This window comes from Pipistrellus hanaki (genome assembly GCF_964339955.1).
Source record: "Pipistrellus hanaki genome assembly, chromosome: 5".
In the NCBI taxonomy this organism is placed as follows: Eukaryota; Metazoa; Chordata; class Mammalia; order Chiroptera; family Vespertilionidae; genus Pipistrellus; species Pipistrellus hanaki.
In genome coordinates, this window is record NC_140507.1 from 14382723 (window position 1) to 14399450 (window position 16728).

General features: G+C 47.0%; 1 protein-coding gene across 2 annotated transcripts in view; it reads right to left on the reverse strand.

Annotated features, from left to right (window-relative positions):
- Positions 1-16728, reverse strand: part of CYFIP2 (cytoplasmic FMR1 interacting protein 2) — a 108655-nt gene that overhangs the window by 44736 nt on the left and 47191 nt on the right. The window contains exons 16-23 of one of the 2 annotated variants that reach the window (XM_084883912.1): positions 16553-16627; positions 15506-15659; positions 14417-14573; positions 13596-13692; positions 9819-9895; positions 7162-7270; positions 5084-5203; positions 186-385 (exon numbers count right to left, since the gene is read on the reverse strand). In XM_084883912.1, coding sequence (XP_084740038.1) covers positions 186-385; positions 5084-5203; positions 7162-7270; positions 9819-9895; positions 13596-13692; positions 14417-14573; positions 15506-15659; positions 16553-16627 — 989 coding nt within the window. The remainder of the gene's footprint in view (positions 1-185; positions 386-5083; positions 5204-7161; positions 7271-9818; positions 9896-13595; positions 13693-14416; positions 14574-15505; positions 15660-16552; positions 16628-16728) is intronic. The other variant, XM_084883911.1, reaches the window with a different exon arrangement.

The window sequence follows — 16728 nt, forward strand, 5'->3', positions numbered from 1 at the left end:
GCTCCAAGAAGCAGGAAGGAAGGTGTCTACTTGCCTCCAGCGCAGAGCCTGCACCCAGGAGGGGTCCCGTGAGATGCCTGCAGCAGGGATGAGCTGACCCCTGGGCTGGCCCTAGTTTGGAGGAGGCAGCTGGCTGCTCCCTGGACCCTAAGCCACCTCAACCCCTTCCGACAGGGAGTCCTTACCGGTTGGTGGATCCATTGTAGCAGTAGTTGGGGAGGAAGTCGAAGTTTAGCTCCCAGAAGACGTGCAGGGTGATGCGGCCGTACGGGGCGGACACGTTGTGGTTGGCCTCCCGGAACATGGCGTCGAAGCTGTCCAGGGTCATGTGCTTGCACAGCAGCCGGTGCGTGAGCCGGTTGATCTCCAGCAGCCACTCCAGCTCCTGTCCGAGAGAGAACCTCGGCTGCTGAGCACTCACACAGACCTTACAGGTGGGCACCAGCTGGTCTGACCCATTCTGTCACACAGGAGAGCCCCTCACACAGCCTCCCATCCGCCGGCAGGTGGACCAGGGCCCCATGTGACAATGTTCTCTTGTTCTGAGTGGAAGGAATTGATTGACAGCCTTTGCCCAGGCTGCGTGCCTGTCCCAGGAAGGGGGCCAGGTCATATGCAAATGCCTATCTGCCCCCCTCTGGGTACAAAGCATGCCTGCTTGCTCTCCAGATTTCATCTGTGAGAGAAAGCCTACCTCTCGGGGTCACAGGTAAGGGGTTACAGGTAACGTAAAAGGAAGCTGTGACTGGCTGTCACCAGAGACTAAGTGTCTGCCCTGCTTTAAGCAGGCACACTAGGTGCTTACGATGAGGTCAGATCACACCAAGCAACTGATAGTTTAGGTCAAACACCATCAAATCAGTAATTTCATAGGGTTCAACCTAATATGTGCCAAGCAGTATTTTAAGCACTTTATATGTGTTAACATGTTTAATGCTCAACCCCCCTATGAAGTCAGCATTATTGCTGCCTTCCTTTGCACATGTAGAAACGGAAGCTTTGAGAAGTGAAGTAACTTAGCTTCAAATCTGGGAAGCTGGGCTGCAAAGGCCACATTCCTAACCCTGTGGAATTCTGAAAGCAGCTGGGAGCAGATCGTCCCCACTTTGGGCTGTAGGGACCTCAGTCACGCAGGGGTAGTCACCTGGGCCTAGGTGTGGCTGCAAGCTGTAAACGAGCAACCTGCTGTTGGCCACAGTGACCTGAGAGAGCTGTGGGCCGACGGCTGGAATCCCACCTTCGGGCAGAGAACGGGAGCAGAGGGGATACTGCCCACACACAACAGGGCACTGCATTTGCCGAGGAGCGAAAGGAGAGTGATCCCTTTGGGCTAGTCTAGTCCCTTATCACACTGCCATTGAAAAGCATCAGAGCACAGTCTCGTGCTGAGAGAGAGAGAGAGAGAGAGAGAGAGAGAGAGAGAGAGAGAATGAGAGAGAGAGAGAGAGAGGAGGCAGCCTCCACATGATGCCTCAGGACACTCCTGCATTGTTGTGGCTAAGCTGTCTCTTAAGATGGGAATGACTGCCCCTGTTTCAGAGTGGGGGAACTGAGGCTCGGCGGGTGAAGTAACCTGCCCAAGATCACACAGGACATAGGTAACACGGCTTAAGATGTGAATCCAGGTCTTCAGACTCCGAATCGTGTGTGTTTGGCCCCTGTGACAGATAGCTGCCAGGAGTAGAGACACAATGGCTAAGAAAGCCCTCTGAAAATAAAGACTGTCTTAAAACTTAAAAGCAAAGAGAACCTCAGAAGGGCAGTTCACCAGAGTGCAGCCCAGAGGTGGGATAGTTGGTGCAGCTTAATTGTCTGTGGTCACACGAGGCAGCCCCACACAAGCGACTCTATTTTGTTCTCATCGGCCACAGAGCCTCCAGAACCATGGTCGGGGTCCAGAGTGTAACCTCCGGCCACGCATCCCATCTTGGAGCTTAACCACTCTGAAACTCAGATTCCGTGGCTCTAAACTGGGGGCGCAGAACTGGATCGCAGCTTGCAAGCTTAAATGGCTTCAATGGCCAGAAAGGTCAGGTAAGTGGCACAAGCGGGGCACGCGGGAGCCGTGGGCTGGGTTGTTTGTGGCAAATCGGAGTGCCTGGCCCAGAGAAGGCACAGCTGCTATTAACTCCATCTGATTGTGGCATGGGAAAGGGGCTGAGTGGGAGAGAGAGCAGATGCTGCCATTTCTCAAAAATAGGTCAACATCTGGACTCCAATTCTGGAGTGGCAGCTGGAAGAGTAGGAGTCCAGTCCCCGTGCACCATGAGGTAGAGGAGGGCAGACACACAGACCAGCTCTCTGCTTCTTTCTTTTGGCCCAGCTAGCCATGACCTCCTGGTTCCTGGGTCAATGCTCAATCACTGAGCCACACTGGCACTGGCCACCTTCGGCTTTTCAGAGCTCTCTCGGAGCACCTGTTTACGTGGTTGCGTAGGAGGATGGTGACTGACAGGAAAGGATTGCAGCCTCCCCATCAGATAGGAGCCTCTAAGGCGGAGGGAAGGGCTGAGGGCAGCGCATCCCTGAGTTTGTTTTTCAGAAGATGCTGCAGCCTCTCAGTGGAGGTGAGGGGGGAGCGTCCCTGGGCCTCCTCTTCAAGGGCTTCAGGGGCAGTGGCTGCTCTCCTGGGGGCCATCATCTTCACCTGCTAAGCACCGGCCTTCACTGCTTGTTTCCATTTTATTCTTGGCTCAAAGAGCAGTCAGTGCCTTTCAAGGGTTGGGCACACACACCCACGCACGCCCCAAACCAGTTTTCCCACACGCTAAGCTCATTTATTACCGGGAAACTGGAAGACACAGATAGATTAAAAAAAAAAAAAAAGACAGAAGGTCCTACCGCTTGGAGATAATCACTGCTAACATTTGGGCATCAACAAAGAAAAATCTCTCTCTTAAAATACATGTCCCAGAAGGAGGCGTCCTCCATGACAGTCTCCTCCCGTAAGGGACCTGGGGCTGAGGTGGGCAGCTGGGTTGAGTCCTCTTAGGAAATGTTGTTGAAAATTCACCCTGAGAACATCTCACTGCAGCTCCAGATTCCTATGTTCCTCTCTGTTTCTTTCCCACAGGCTATTATTTATTAAGTGCAATGAACTATGCAAAGCTCTTTCCAGACAGTAGTGCATTTCATCCTTGCAACAACGCCATGAGGGGAAGGCTAATCTTTCCTCCACGGGGTAGGTAGGGAAACAGGCTTACAGAAGATAAATAACTTGCCAAGGTCACCCAGCCAGTAAGAGGCAGGGTCAGGACTGCGTCCGCTGGTCTTTCTGACTCTGAAACCCTACTTTTCAATCCTTTTTTAAAGAAGTTCTTGTCCACTTAAAAAAAAACACCTTTCTATTTGAAAATAATTTTAGACTTACACAAAAGTGAAAACAGCAGCGTTCCGGCCTACCTCTGACCCTGTTTATCCAATGGTAACCTCTTATATAACCATGGCATGATCATCAAAAGTAGGAAATTAAAGTGGGTACGGTGCTATTATTTCAACACAGATCTTATTTGAATTTCACCAGCTTGTCCACAAAGGTACTTTTTGTTGCTTTGGAATTCAATCCAGGACCCACATTGCACTTAGTGGTCTTGTCTTCTAGTCTTTTCCAAATCTAGTAGTTTTCAGTCTTCCTCTGCCTTTTATGATCTGGATGCTTTTGAAAAGTATTGTTCACTGTTTGAGTGTGTGTGTGTTTCTTTTGAGGGACTGCCTTTGATATGGGTTTTTGTACTTTTTCTCACGATTAGATTGAGGTTATGCATTTTGGAAATACCACAGAAAAATACGTATCAGGGGACACATGAATATATCTTATTACTACCTTTGATGCCTGGGTAAGAGGGTCTGCTAGGTCTCCCCATTGTAAATATACTATTTTTCTAATTGGAGAGAATAAATGCCTTGAAGGAGATAATTTGATATTATTTTTCAAGTATTCTGTTTCTTCCCAAAGTTAATTTGGGGGGTAATTTTTTTTTATTGTGGGAAAATATATATAACAGAAAGTTTACCATTTTAACTATTTTTAAATGTACAAGTTCTATGACATTAAGTACCTTCACATTAATGTGCACCCATCACTACCATCCTATCTCCAGAACTTCTTAATCTTCCTCAACAGAAACTCTGTACCCATTAAACACTAACGCTCCTTCCCCACAACTACCCCCTACTTTCTATCTCCATGAATTTGACTACTCTGGGAATCTCCTAATAATTGGAATCATAATATGTTTTTCTTAAAATTCTGTCCACTGCCCTCTGGTGCGGCTCAGTGGGTTGGGTGTTGTCCTGTGCTGGTTTGGTTGCTGGTTTGATTCCAGGTCAGGGCACTTGCCTGGTTGTGAGCTCGATCCCCAGTAGGGTGTGTGCAGGAGGCAGCCAATCAATGTTTGGCATTCTCAAATATAAATCCCAAAAATAAATCGATCAAAAAGTATTTTTAAAAAATTCTGCCCACTAATTTAAGCATCCATGTAGTGATCTAATGGTGACTTCATTCCTTCTACTCATCTGCTTTTGAAAGCATTAAAGCCTTCCTTTGATTCTCACTTAAAGACTATCAATCAAGCTTACTCTAATTCTTGAAAAGAATGAATATAGAGAAGTTCACAAGCTGGAAGTTCACAAGAGGGAAGGTCCATGCTTGTGCAACAGGAATGAAATGAAAACACCCTGGCAGATGAAAATGTGGGGACCTTTGTTAAAAAAAACTATCAAGAATTTTAAGACAGCAAGAGCAGAGCGTTGAACCCAGCACAGAGCCCCTCTGGGCCCTGTACTATGGCACACCCATGAGGCCGGCCCTGTTGTGCAACCTTCCCTGGCTTGCCCAGGTACTTGCCGGGACCTACAGCATCCAAAAGGACAAGCAGTTGTGCCCTCAAGTTGGCCCTCCCAAGAGATTTCAAGACCCTCTCTCTATTCTCCCAGCAATCAGGAGGGTAAGATTATTCTCATTCTTAAGTCTGTTTTTCCTGCTCTATTCAGATAGGAAGGAAACTCGCTGCCCTTTATAACTGGCCCAGTACTAAGCTCACAACGACATCCAGCTAGAATCCCAGATCGTCCCATCTCTTACCACTATGGAGGTCAGGTCCTCACTCTCAAAGCGGCTGATGGCCTGGTCCAAGGATTTGTACATGGCAGCAGAGATGCGCTGAGTAATGAGTCTGTTCAGGTCAATTGATCTACCCAGGAGCTGGATATGAGAGGAGAGAGAGAGCATAGAAGTACTTAGTAGTAAGATTTGCACAGACACAACAGTGAAATGCAATGCACTGAAAGGAACCTGAATTAAAAGTATAAAGGATATAACTGGGGCAAGTGGGGACACTCTGTAGAAAACAGTATTGTCCAATTTCCCGAGTATGACAATTCTATTTTCATTACGAGAGAATGTCCTTGTTCTTAGGAGATAGGTGCTGAGGTGTTCAGGGATAAAATCTCATGATATATGCAACTTATTCTCAAATGGTTAAGAAAAAAAAGATATGTTCTTTTAAAAATATATATATATATATATATTTTTTAAATTTCAGAGAGAGGAAGAAAGAAGGATAAGAGCATCAATGATGAGAGAGAATCATTGATCAGCTGCCTCCTGCATGCCCCCTAACAGGGAATCAAACCTCAACTACTGAGCCACACTGGCTGGGCAAATAGTATATTCTTTAAAATATATATTTCCATATGTTATTTATATTTATACATAAATATATTTTATATATTTGCCACATTTATGGGTGAGAGAAAATATATAGCTGAGAAAGAGAAAGTGGTGAAACATTAGTAATCATGAATCTGTTTATAGAGAATATATGTACTCACTGTACTATTCTTTCAAGTTTCCTGTAGCTTTGAAACATAAAACATTGGGGGGAAATACAATTTATTCAGACTGCAGGAAGAGGCTCAGGATAGGCTCTGGCATCCGTGCAATGCCAACATCCCAAATTAGCCCTGAGCTCCTTCCTGAATCTGCCCTGTGCCCCAATTCACAGTCACCAGGAATAGCCACCCCTCAGCAAGGACCATTGTGTGCCTTTGTGGGGATGAATTTAAAAGCAGGAGCATGAAGGGCTGGTTACAGAACGGAAAATGTGGCTTACAGTCATTTCCACTGGGGAACACAGGGGCAGTACTGCAGGTGCCACAGAGAGAGCAGTAGACATTTACTGGCCACCTGCTCTGTGCCCTGCACTTTGCTAGGTACCCAAGGATTATTCTTAACCGTGTAATTTTTTCTACTTGTCTTCTGGGGTGAATTTTCTACCAACCGATGAGGGCCCCTTAAAACCACAATGTGCACACATAAAGCCCTCAATACTGAACACCCTGTGGCTAATTCTGCTGCATCAGTAAGCGACAGTCATCATTCTCTGTTGTTGACAGAGGAGAGAATGAATGTTCTCTTTCTTGTTATGAGTCTCCATTTCCCTTGCATTTCTCATAGCAACGGGGATGTCAGGGTTTCCAAGGAACCCCTTTCCTCTTCATCGAGAGCATCTCCTCGTGGAGGCTTGGCCCCCTTCACCTCAGTCTTTTCCACAAAGGCCATGGACCACAGGAGAAGCAGGCAGAGGCCACGGCGGAAAGGCCATTTCACCACCGCGTGGCTGCCAGCAGGGCAGCTCTTATTTTGACTGCCTTGTTCCATTAATGTTTGTAAGCAGGAGTATGTGTCTGAGCTCCTGATAGCATTTCCTCTACACCGGGGGTCAAGTGTTCACAGAAACCAACACCTCAAAAATAAACCATAGTTTCTACCCTGGGTTTAGCCTGACATGCTTTGTTTCAAAGGCCCAAAGCTCTCTATCACTTAGGCTAGCATCTGACCTCGCAGGAACACACCTACCCATGGCTGAGCAGCAGTCCCGATGGAAAGAAGTGGGCGGCAGCTTAGGATGGGAAGACAGAGGCTTTGGTGGCCACTGCTCCCAGAGGTGAGTGCAGACGAGCAGAGAGCCGGGAACTTGAACCAGAGGAGGCCTCATGCCTTTGCACTGTTTGTAGACTCGGAGGCTGTGTCACACCTATCTTAGACATCCACATGGACAAGGTGCAGCCAGCACAGTCCTGTTTCTGACCTCCATGCTCACCTCACAGCTACCCTCCCCTGCCTGCTCCAGTTCCACCGGGGGTTCTGTTCCCTGTTACCTGGACGTGTCTCTGTTTCAGCAGCGTTTCGTAGCGGTTGGACGGCGGGTACGGAATGATGACTCCGTAGTTCTTACATTCAGCTCTAAAACGTTTATCCAACAGGACACTGGAAGGGATGAGAGTTAAATGAGGCCAGCCAACGTGACAGCGAATCGTTTTCAACTGCCTCGCCACGTCTGCTTAGACTAGGATCTATCCATAAAGCACTGGTGTAATACATTTTAAGTAAAATTTCTTTTCTGTTTTAGAGCAAAGCCCTTCAAATTTCTTTCCAACCAGAAGAGCTCAACATGTAAACCAGAATGTCTAAGTTAAAAGACTGGCAACACAGAAGTTGACTTTTCTCTTTTATTCACTGACCAAAAAATCAACAACAACAAAACCGAGAGTGTGCCCTTCATATCCCAGATCCTTACTTGGGACAGTTTCCAACAGGAAACATTCTAAGTACTAAGAATACAAAGTTCCTGTCTTCTGGAAGTCCACGTTCTAGTGAGAAGAGACTGAAACTAAAAAAGCAGGCAGAGGAGCCGAGATTGGTTTAGCTCAGTGGATAGAGCGCCGGCTTGGGACTGGAGGGTCCCGGGTTCGATTCTGGTCAAGGGCATGTACCTTGGTTGCGGGCACATCCCCGGTGGGGGGTGTGCAGGAGGCAGCTGATCGATGACTCTCTCTCATCGATGTTTCTAGCTCTCTATCTCTCTCCCTTCCTCTCTGTACAAAATCAATAAAATATATTTTTTTAAAAAAGGCAGAGGAATAAAATAATTTCAAATAGCGTACGTCTGTATGGTATTAGTTATTTATGTGTGCACGTGCATGCTTTTCATCTCACATCTATGAGTTGGATGTACCATTATCATCTTTCACACTGAAACACACTGCAGAGTAATAAGTGCTCTGGAAACAATAAAACAGGACCATCTGGTATGAGGAGGTCAGAGAAAGCCTCTCTGGAGAGGTTTTGTTAGACAGAGACCTACACATGCGAAAAATAGCCAGACCTGGGGGAAGAATCCCTCAGGCACAATGAGCTTGGGATGTCTGAGAAAAGGAAAGATGGCCACCATGGATACAGGGCAGTACCTTGTAGAGAACATGATGCAAAAATGAACTTAGAAAGTTAGTCCAGGGGCCAGGTCACGTGGGACTACCTAATCCACAGGAAAGAGGTTAGATGCTCTCCAGATGTAACTGATTGTCATGGAAAGGAAGTCATGAAGCAGGGCAGTGACCCAATCTAAATGCACATTCTCCAGTACCGAGAGCAGCCACCCACCCCATTGGGCCTGCTGACCACCTGAGTTGCGGTGGGTCCACGTGGAGATGCTCTATGAATATAAACTACATTCTAGATTTTGAAGACTTAGACAAAAAAAGGAAAACTATCTCTAGTACTATTTAATTGTTGACATGCTGAAACTGTAGTACTTTAGATATACTGGATTCCATATTACACAAAATATATTGCTAAGTTAATTTTGCCTCTTTTTCCTTTTATAAATATGGCAACTAAAATTTTAAAAATTACATTTGTGGCTCACATGTATAACTGCATTATATTTCTTCTCTCAAGATTTTTAATTATTTTTTGTTTTTGCTTGTTTTTTTAGAGAGAGAGAGAAGGAGGAAGAGGGAGAGAGAAACATTATGGAGCCGCTGCCTCCTGCAACCTTTTGGTACACAGGATGACACCCAACCAACCTCATGGGCCAGGGCTAATTGCATTATATTTCTAATGGTCAACACTGATCTAGATCATTCCTCCCCTCCTGTGCTTTCTAACTCTTCCAGCCTCTCTCCAGCTTAGTCATGCCTTTTGCTCCCTCTTGTGGTCTGTGGAGATCTTTACATGTACTAATTCACCTTAACCCTCTCAACAGCCTCTCGAACTTTCCAAGTAATGCACACAATATATTAGTTTCAGGTGTACAACATCGTGATCTGACATTTATATACTTTCAGAAATGATCATCATGATAAGTCTAGTAAGTATGTCACCATACAGAGCTGTTACTGTATTACTGATTATATTCCCTGTGCTGCACACTACATCTCCATGGCTTGTTTATTTTATACCTGGAAGTTTGTACCTCTCATTAAGCTTGACCCTTTTCATCTACCCATCCACCTCTCCCCTCTGGCAACCATTACTTTGCTCTCTGTGTCTGTGAATTTGTTTCTCTTTTTGTTTTATTCGTATGCTCTGTTTTTCAGATCCCACATATAAGTGATATATCATGTGGTATCTGGCATGCTATTGTTACTATACTTCTGCCACAGGGACTTTGCACAAATAGTTCCTTTCCCTACATTTTCCTGTCGTCTCCTTCAAAACTACTGTACTCCTATCACCTTCAGAAAAGAACTCAAATGTATGTATCTCAGGGCAGCCGTTCCAGCTCCCCACCCAACGACCAGTTCAGGTTTAACCGTCATACATTCCCATGAACTCTGCCTTCATAGGGAGCAAGTAACTTCCCTTGTCACTGTGCATTCACTAGTTTTTATTAATGTCTGCCTTCCCCAGACATAGATCTGTATATTCTCCTCTCCTACATTCTAGCACCCAGTCCAGACCCATGGAAGCATTTAGGTTTCCTTACATGGGAATGAAGGGAGGTTTTGCGGCAGCAAACCCCAGGCTCTCTTACCTGCCGGCCATGGCTTTGTAGTAAGCGAAGATCTGATCCGCCAGTTTGTAGACAAACTGATCAAAACACAGATTCACCTGGTGAAGAGGAAGCAGAACATGTCAGTGGAGTCTGTCCAGCTTTACCACAGACACTTGGGCAACTCAAAGAGGGCAGTGGGCAGGTCTTCCTGAAGCTGTGGGGCAGAGGCTTTGAGGGTAAAAAGAAAAAAGGCTATATGGCCAAGCTAACTTTGGAAAGCCTGGTTCCTTGTTCTCAAGGTGCTCAGGCACAGAGAAGGCAAAGTTCGAAAAGCTGTGGAGGAACCGCCCTCCTCACTAGTCCCCTCTTCAGTGTCACAGGGGCCTGCCCAAGGTGGACGCCACAGACAGGTCTTCATGTCCTGTAATGACTTGTGTCGGCCTCCCCTGGCCACCTCTCCTGACAGACTTTCTTGTCTTTTCCTTTCACTGTACTTAACCTTGCTTTGCATATAAAGAGGTGAGTTGTCATCAGAAGTTTAAATGCTCAAAAAATATGATGCTTAAAAATCTTTAATTTTCAATGAACAAGGGTCTATCTTGCCAGGCCAATGTTTCATCCCAACGGTAATGCTCGGGAGGGAAGGAAGTTCTCATCAGACACAGAGGATCAAATCCCAATCCTCCAACCCACCAAGAGCAGGAAATGGCTGAGGGTGAAATTTCAAAAGGGAGTGGCAGTGCAATGTCAAAGGAAACAGATCATATTTAGGCGATTCATCTTCGATTCTTTTTTTCTTTTCTTTTTTTTTTTTTTTTTACCACATTCTCAGCTCTATATTCAAAGAGCTTTCATGCCTTTTGTCTTACACCCCAGGTGGCATATACAGTGGGAACTGTATATGGGAACCAGGTTTCCCAAACATATGCAGGTAACCAAGGCATCCAACCTGGACTTGAACTTCAAAGATATTGGTCTTCCTCCAGGCTAAGAGCCTACAGGGTCCAGATGGGAGTGCCCAGTCATATCCCATGATCCTCGTCTTGAACAGCTTTGAGTGTCCTTGCCCAAGTGGCTCAAGCCTCTTCCAGGCCCTGCATGCTCTTTTCCCTGGGTTTAACCTTGAAGATGAACTACACTGCAGGTATATGCACCACCCAGGGCTGGCCAAGAGTTCATTTTTTTTTTTTTTTGTGGCCATGGTGGTAGACAAAGCTTTGGCATTCATGTACTTATACACGAGGTCCTTCAGGGTGGGAAACAGGGTTTGGGGATGGGAAGAGAAAGGGGTCAGAAGACACAAAAGATTGTATTTCAACTCCCATAGAAATTGGAGAATCTTGAAAGAAAGCAGCAGCTCTATTAGCTTTTCTTTGGAATACATAAACTTTCAAACAAATCTGGTGATACTGCATACCCTAAAACATTCAAGTCTTTCCTTTATAAATAAGAATGCCCTATATTTGTGTGACAATTTTACCAAATGGGCCTCGTTCCATGTTTATAGAATCCCACGTGCTTAAGTAGAACAGAGACTATCCTCCAATTTCCAGAAGGTAAAACTAAGTCATTAGCGCCTTTGATCTCATGTTTCTGCCCCTTGCTGGCCCATGGAAGGACTGCACTTCCTTGTTCCTCTTTGAAAGGAGGTACAGCCACGTAACCAATGGCATGTGTCACCTTCAGGTGGAAGCTTTAAGTATCTAAGTATCACCCTAACCCAGTGGTTCTCAACCTTTCTAATGCCTGGACTTTTTAATACAGTTCCTCATGTTGTGGTGACCCCCAACTGTAGGAATCTCCTTCACGGCCCACGTGGAAAGAGTTCCGATTCAGGGCTCGGGTTCTGGAGAAGGGCCAAACACAAATGAAAAGACTTGAGACTTGAAGAAATTCAACTTGGTGATATGGGGAGCCAGGCAGTAGCCCAACTCTAGTGGGAGAACTACTCCCTGCTCTGGCCCTGCCACCCCCTTTTTTTGAGGCTTTAGGGAAAACATCTTAGGCAACATAAACAGAAATTTACATGTAGCCCTTAGGCAGGAAATAACAGAAACTTACATGGGACAAACAAGGTGGAGGCTGCTTCAGCTAACAATGTCTCAACTAAAGGGTGAGTGGTTAGAGCAATTAAGGTTGTTGACCAGCCTTCCTGGCTTCCTGTCAACATCTCTTTTTAGCGAAACTGATTTATTTTCCAGTACCCAACCATAAATTTATTTTTGTTGCTACTTCATAACTATAATTTTGCCACTGGTATGAATCGTAATGTAAATATCTGTGTTTTCTGATGATCTTAGGTGACCCTGCTAGCGGTTCTCAACAACCTGTGGGTTGGTTCTCAACCTGTTGAGAACTGCAGCTGTAGAGCCTAAGACCATTGGAAAACACAGATATTTACATTGCGATTCATTAACAGTAGCAGAATTACAGTTGTGAAGTAGCAATGAAAATAATTTTATGGTTGGGGATCACCACAACATGGGGAACTGTATTAAAGGGTCACGGCATTAGAAAGGTTGAGAACCACTGCCCTAACCCTTCCCCCTGCAACCAGTAAATATTCCAAATGAGTCCCAGATTGAAGATTACATAGAATAGAGGCCCTAGCCAACCCATACTGAAGAAATAAAACTTTGGTTTCAAGCTACTAAGACTTTGAGGTTGTTTGTTACTGCATCACAATCTAGCTTATCCTGACCATTACAGAAATAAACCCTCTCTAGTAAACAGCTTTACCAATTGAAAAGATGGCTATGTCAGTCCTATCAGTACTGTATAGAGACTCAGTGACCTTGGGATAATGACACTTGACCCCTTGACATCTGTCAAATAGATAGTAGCACAGACTTTTTAAAATTGTTGTGTGAAGCCGAAACCGGTTTGGCTCAGTGGTAGAGCGTCCGTCTGCAGACTGAAAGGTCCAAGGTTCGATTCCGGTCAGGGGCATGTACGTTGGTTGCAGGCACATCCCCGGTAGGGGGTGTGCAAGAGGCAGCTGGTCAGTGTTTCTCTCTCATCGACGTTTCTAGCTCTCTATCTCTCTCCCTTCCTCTCTGTAAAAAATCAATAAAAATATATTTAAAAAAATAAATAAAAAAATAAAATTGTTGTGTAAAGATTACTTAAAATGTTTATATAGTGCTTAGCACTATGCCTGGCAAATGGTAAATACCTAATAATTGAAAGGTGTTTTACTGTTGTTTTTATTAGCCAGGTAATCAAACCATAAAAAGACCCATTGGAAAATTAATTTTACCCAAGCAGTCCCATCATGTCCCATCCCTTCAATATTTGAAAAAGAAAGACCTCATCCCGGGCTAGGTCCTTGGGGACAACCACGATGTTTATAAAGAGCAGCCTCTGGAACCAGTCACTGATCCCATGCTATGGTCTCCCCCAAATTCATGTGTTGAGATCCTAACCTCCAAGGGTGATGGTATCAAGAGGTGGGGCCTTTGGGGGTGGGGGGGGAGAGGTGATCAGGCCCTGAGGGTTCAGCCCCCATGAATGGGATTAGTGCTCTTACAAGAGAGACCCCGAGAGCTTCCTCTGGGTTTCCACCTCACGAGGACACGGTGAGAAGTCTGTGACCCAGAAGAGCGCCTTCACCCGGCTATGCTGGCACTCTGGTCTCAGACCCCAGCTCCAGAACAGTGAGAAACCGACGTGTTTGTTGTGTATGAGCCACCCAGTCTGTGATATTGTTACAGCTTGAATGGATGAAGACACCCGACTTGTGCCAATAGCTGGAGATGAGACAAGCCCACACTCCCGGAACAAGCCTGCAGGAGCGGAGGGAGAAGCATCACTTGCCTCGGCTTCGATCTCGTCGTACAGGAACTGCTTTTTGAACTTGGTCAGAGCATAGTAGGCGCTGTCGTTGTACAGGTCCAACGGGTAGAGGACGTACCTGAAGAGGAAAAAACAAGGGCCAGCAGCTTACTAATCACCTCTCTTACGGCAGCCAGACTTCTGTCTGCTGGGAAACACGAAGCTTTGGGAGAAAGAGAGAAAAGGAGAACCTTTCAGCACTGTTTCCAGCCTCCACTTGGGAATGACTTACTTTACAATCTGCCCACAGAAATCAAAGTCCATGATGCTAATAAAGCCAGGGCCTGAAAAAAAATGAGCTAGTTTCCTAATCCCCAGGGATGATTATCCCCCCCCCCACCCCCCCGCCACCCCCAGCATGACTGTTAGGAGAATGACAAAGCGTAGGAGGGGCAGACGGGCTGGTAGACTTCTGAACCTATCTGCAAGGCTGAGTCAAATCTGGTGTGGTTGCCGAAACCAGTTTGGCTCAATGGATAGAGCATTGGCTTGCGGGCTGAAGGGTCCCAGGTTCGATTCCTGTCAAGGGCATGTATCTTGGTTGTGGACACATCCCTGGTAGGGGGCGTGCAAGATGCAGCTGGTCAATGTTTCTCTCTCATCGATTGTTTCTAGCTCTCTGTGTCCCTCTCCCTTCCTCTCTGTAAAAAAATCAATAAAATATATTTTTAAAAAATCTGGTGTGGCCTTGGCCCGGCAGAATGCCTCATCTGGAAAGCTCTGGGGAAAACAGAGTTGGCTGGCAAACTAGCCTCCACCTCCTCCCCCAGGAACCTCCTTGCTGGCCCAAGCCTGCATCTTACTCCATCATGGAAGGTTCTTTGGTTTCCAGGATATGGTCCGTTAGGATCCAGGGCATGGACATCTCGATGGGAAACTGGATCCGCCGGCCCATGGTCAGCTCCAGGAAGAACTCTCGGAACCAGAGCTGGGAGAGGTCACAGCACTGCTGAAGGGCTTCTGGAAAGCACGAGGGAAAGGCCTGGGTTATAGCGGAGCACAGAGGGCCCGGGAGTGTAGTGTTTATGAATGTGACTGTTATTCTCATGGCTGTGCTGGAGCACAGCAGGTCCTCAGAGGTAGGACTTGACCGTAGACCCTTCTCTCTTGAACTTGAATGCCAGGCTAATGGTAGAAGACAGGGTTTGCTAAGCTTGAGAGGCAGAGACAGTGTGTGGGGAGGGGGTGGTGATGTGTTAGAGCTTTTGGTGCCCCTCAATGTCCACTTCCCTCCCCCTGCTCCAAAGCCATCCAGAAAATACTTGCTACTCAAAGTGTGAAGAGAGGCCTGAAGTGTCTGCTTTCACCTGAACTGCAGCTCTGTGACCCCTTGTACGTGATAATTCTGAGCTCACTGCTCCGAGGTCTTGAAGGCCCTTCCTAGGCTGCTTCTGTGAAGAACTTGGGACTATTGGTTAAGATCTCTCTTCAATACCAACAGATGCATGACCACTCCCATCTCTCTGGGCTGCTATGGTCCCTCTACTCTGCCCTGTCACACCTGCGCACATATCCTACAGACAGAAGAGGAGGAGGGGGCGGGGGACACAGGTGCAGCCAGGAGCCTCCTTTGCTAGGAGCAATGAGCACTAATGGGGTCAGAGCTGCTGCTTAGATGCAAAACGCTGGCCCTAGGTGCATCTGTGTGCACTGCTATTTCTGACCCCCTTTACTATGGACTTCATGCACAATCAGCCACAATGTCTACCGGACAAATAGTTCCAGCCAAGTCAGAGTAGCTGGACTGAGCCCGGCCTTTCCTAGCTCCCACCGGCGAGTGGGCGTTTTTTCCTTGAGGCAAATGTGCCCCTTGGGTCAAGGGATCACAGGTCTCTGCAACTCTGGCCTCCTGACAGCTCAGTGGCTCTGGGCCTGGGGAGCCCCACGCTCACCACTGATGTTGAGCAGGTGTGTGAAGAAGAAGGACTGCTTGTGGAAGTCCTCGATGGCGAGGACAATGGGGCCGTCCAGGCTGCTCCTCAGGGTCTTCTTGGAGCCACTCTTGTCTGCGATGAGCGATTCGAGCATGGTCCGCACCATGTACAGCTTGAAAAAGAAAGACGGGCAGGTCAGGGGCTGGCCCTGCATCCGGGGCAAGGATGCTTTGTGTTGCGCATATATATATATATATTTTTTTTTTTTTCCCTTCTGTATTTTTATGCCCTTATAAAGCTTTGTCTTAGGAAGCTTCTATTTTGGGATTGCAGTAGTGAATTTGGAACATGTAAATTTTCAAGAGGGAGGACAGCCAGCCCGGGAAGGCAGTTCTGTCTGGGGCCTGTGGCCACTTTGGGTAGGTGCGCCTGGTAAAACCAGGAAGGTCAAGGTCCAGATTCCTGCTTGCCCTCTCAGCCAAGGGCCATCAGAGGAGAACCTCATTCCACACCAACCTAGAGTCCCTGCAGTAGCACCGTGTGTGGAGCATTGGACCAGGAGTCAAAAGACTGGGGTGTCAAGGCCAGGCACTGCCGCTGACTTGCTGTGTGACCTTGGGCAACAGAGTCCCACTCCGGGCCTCAGTTCTCTTATCTGCCAACATGAAGGGGTTGTAGCTCTCGCAAACCAGTCCCCTTCAGCGCTGACATTCTGAGAACTGTGAAGTGGGAGATTATCAGAACAAGCCCCCACCACCTCAAGTTTGGGACCCTCAGTATTTTGAATCCATCGCCCTCTGGTGGCACCAGCTGCGTGGCACAGCCTGCCAAAATCCTGGGTGGAAAGTGGGTGAAGATTGGTACTTACACAGGAGCCTACTAGACAATTAACTCCCTCTTACAGAAGACCTTAAGTGCCAAGGATACAAGTGCTAATCTAGATCTTTCCACATCATTTGTCTTTGAATCTTAGGGCTGGAAGGGGCCTCGAGGAACCAGGCTAGTCCATTCCTGCTGCCTCCTGGAGAAGTGTACCCAAACCAACCCAGCCAGGCGGTGTTATACCAGGGATCGGCAGCCTCTTCGGCCCTGTGTGCCACCAGTGGGGTGAAACAAAGCCCGCGGGGACCACTGGCAGGCCTACGACATAGATAGGAGAGAGGAGGGGGGGATGGGAGGGCAGGAGAGACAGGGAAGAGGGAGAGAGAGAAAAGAGAGAGAGAGAGAGAGAGAAAAGCAAG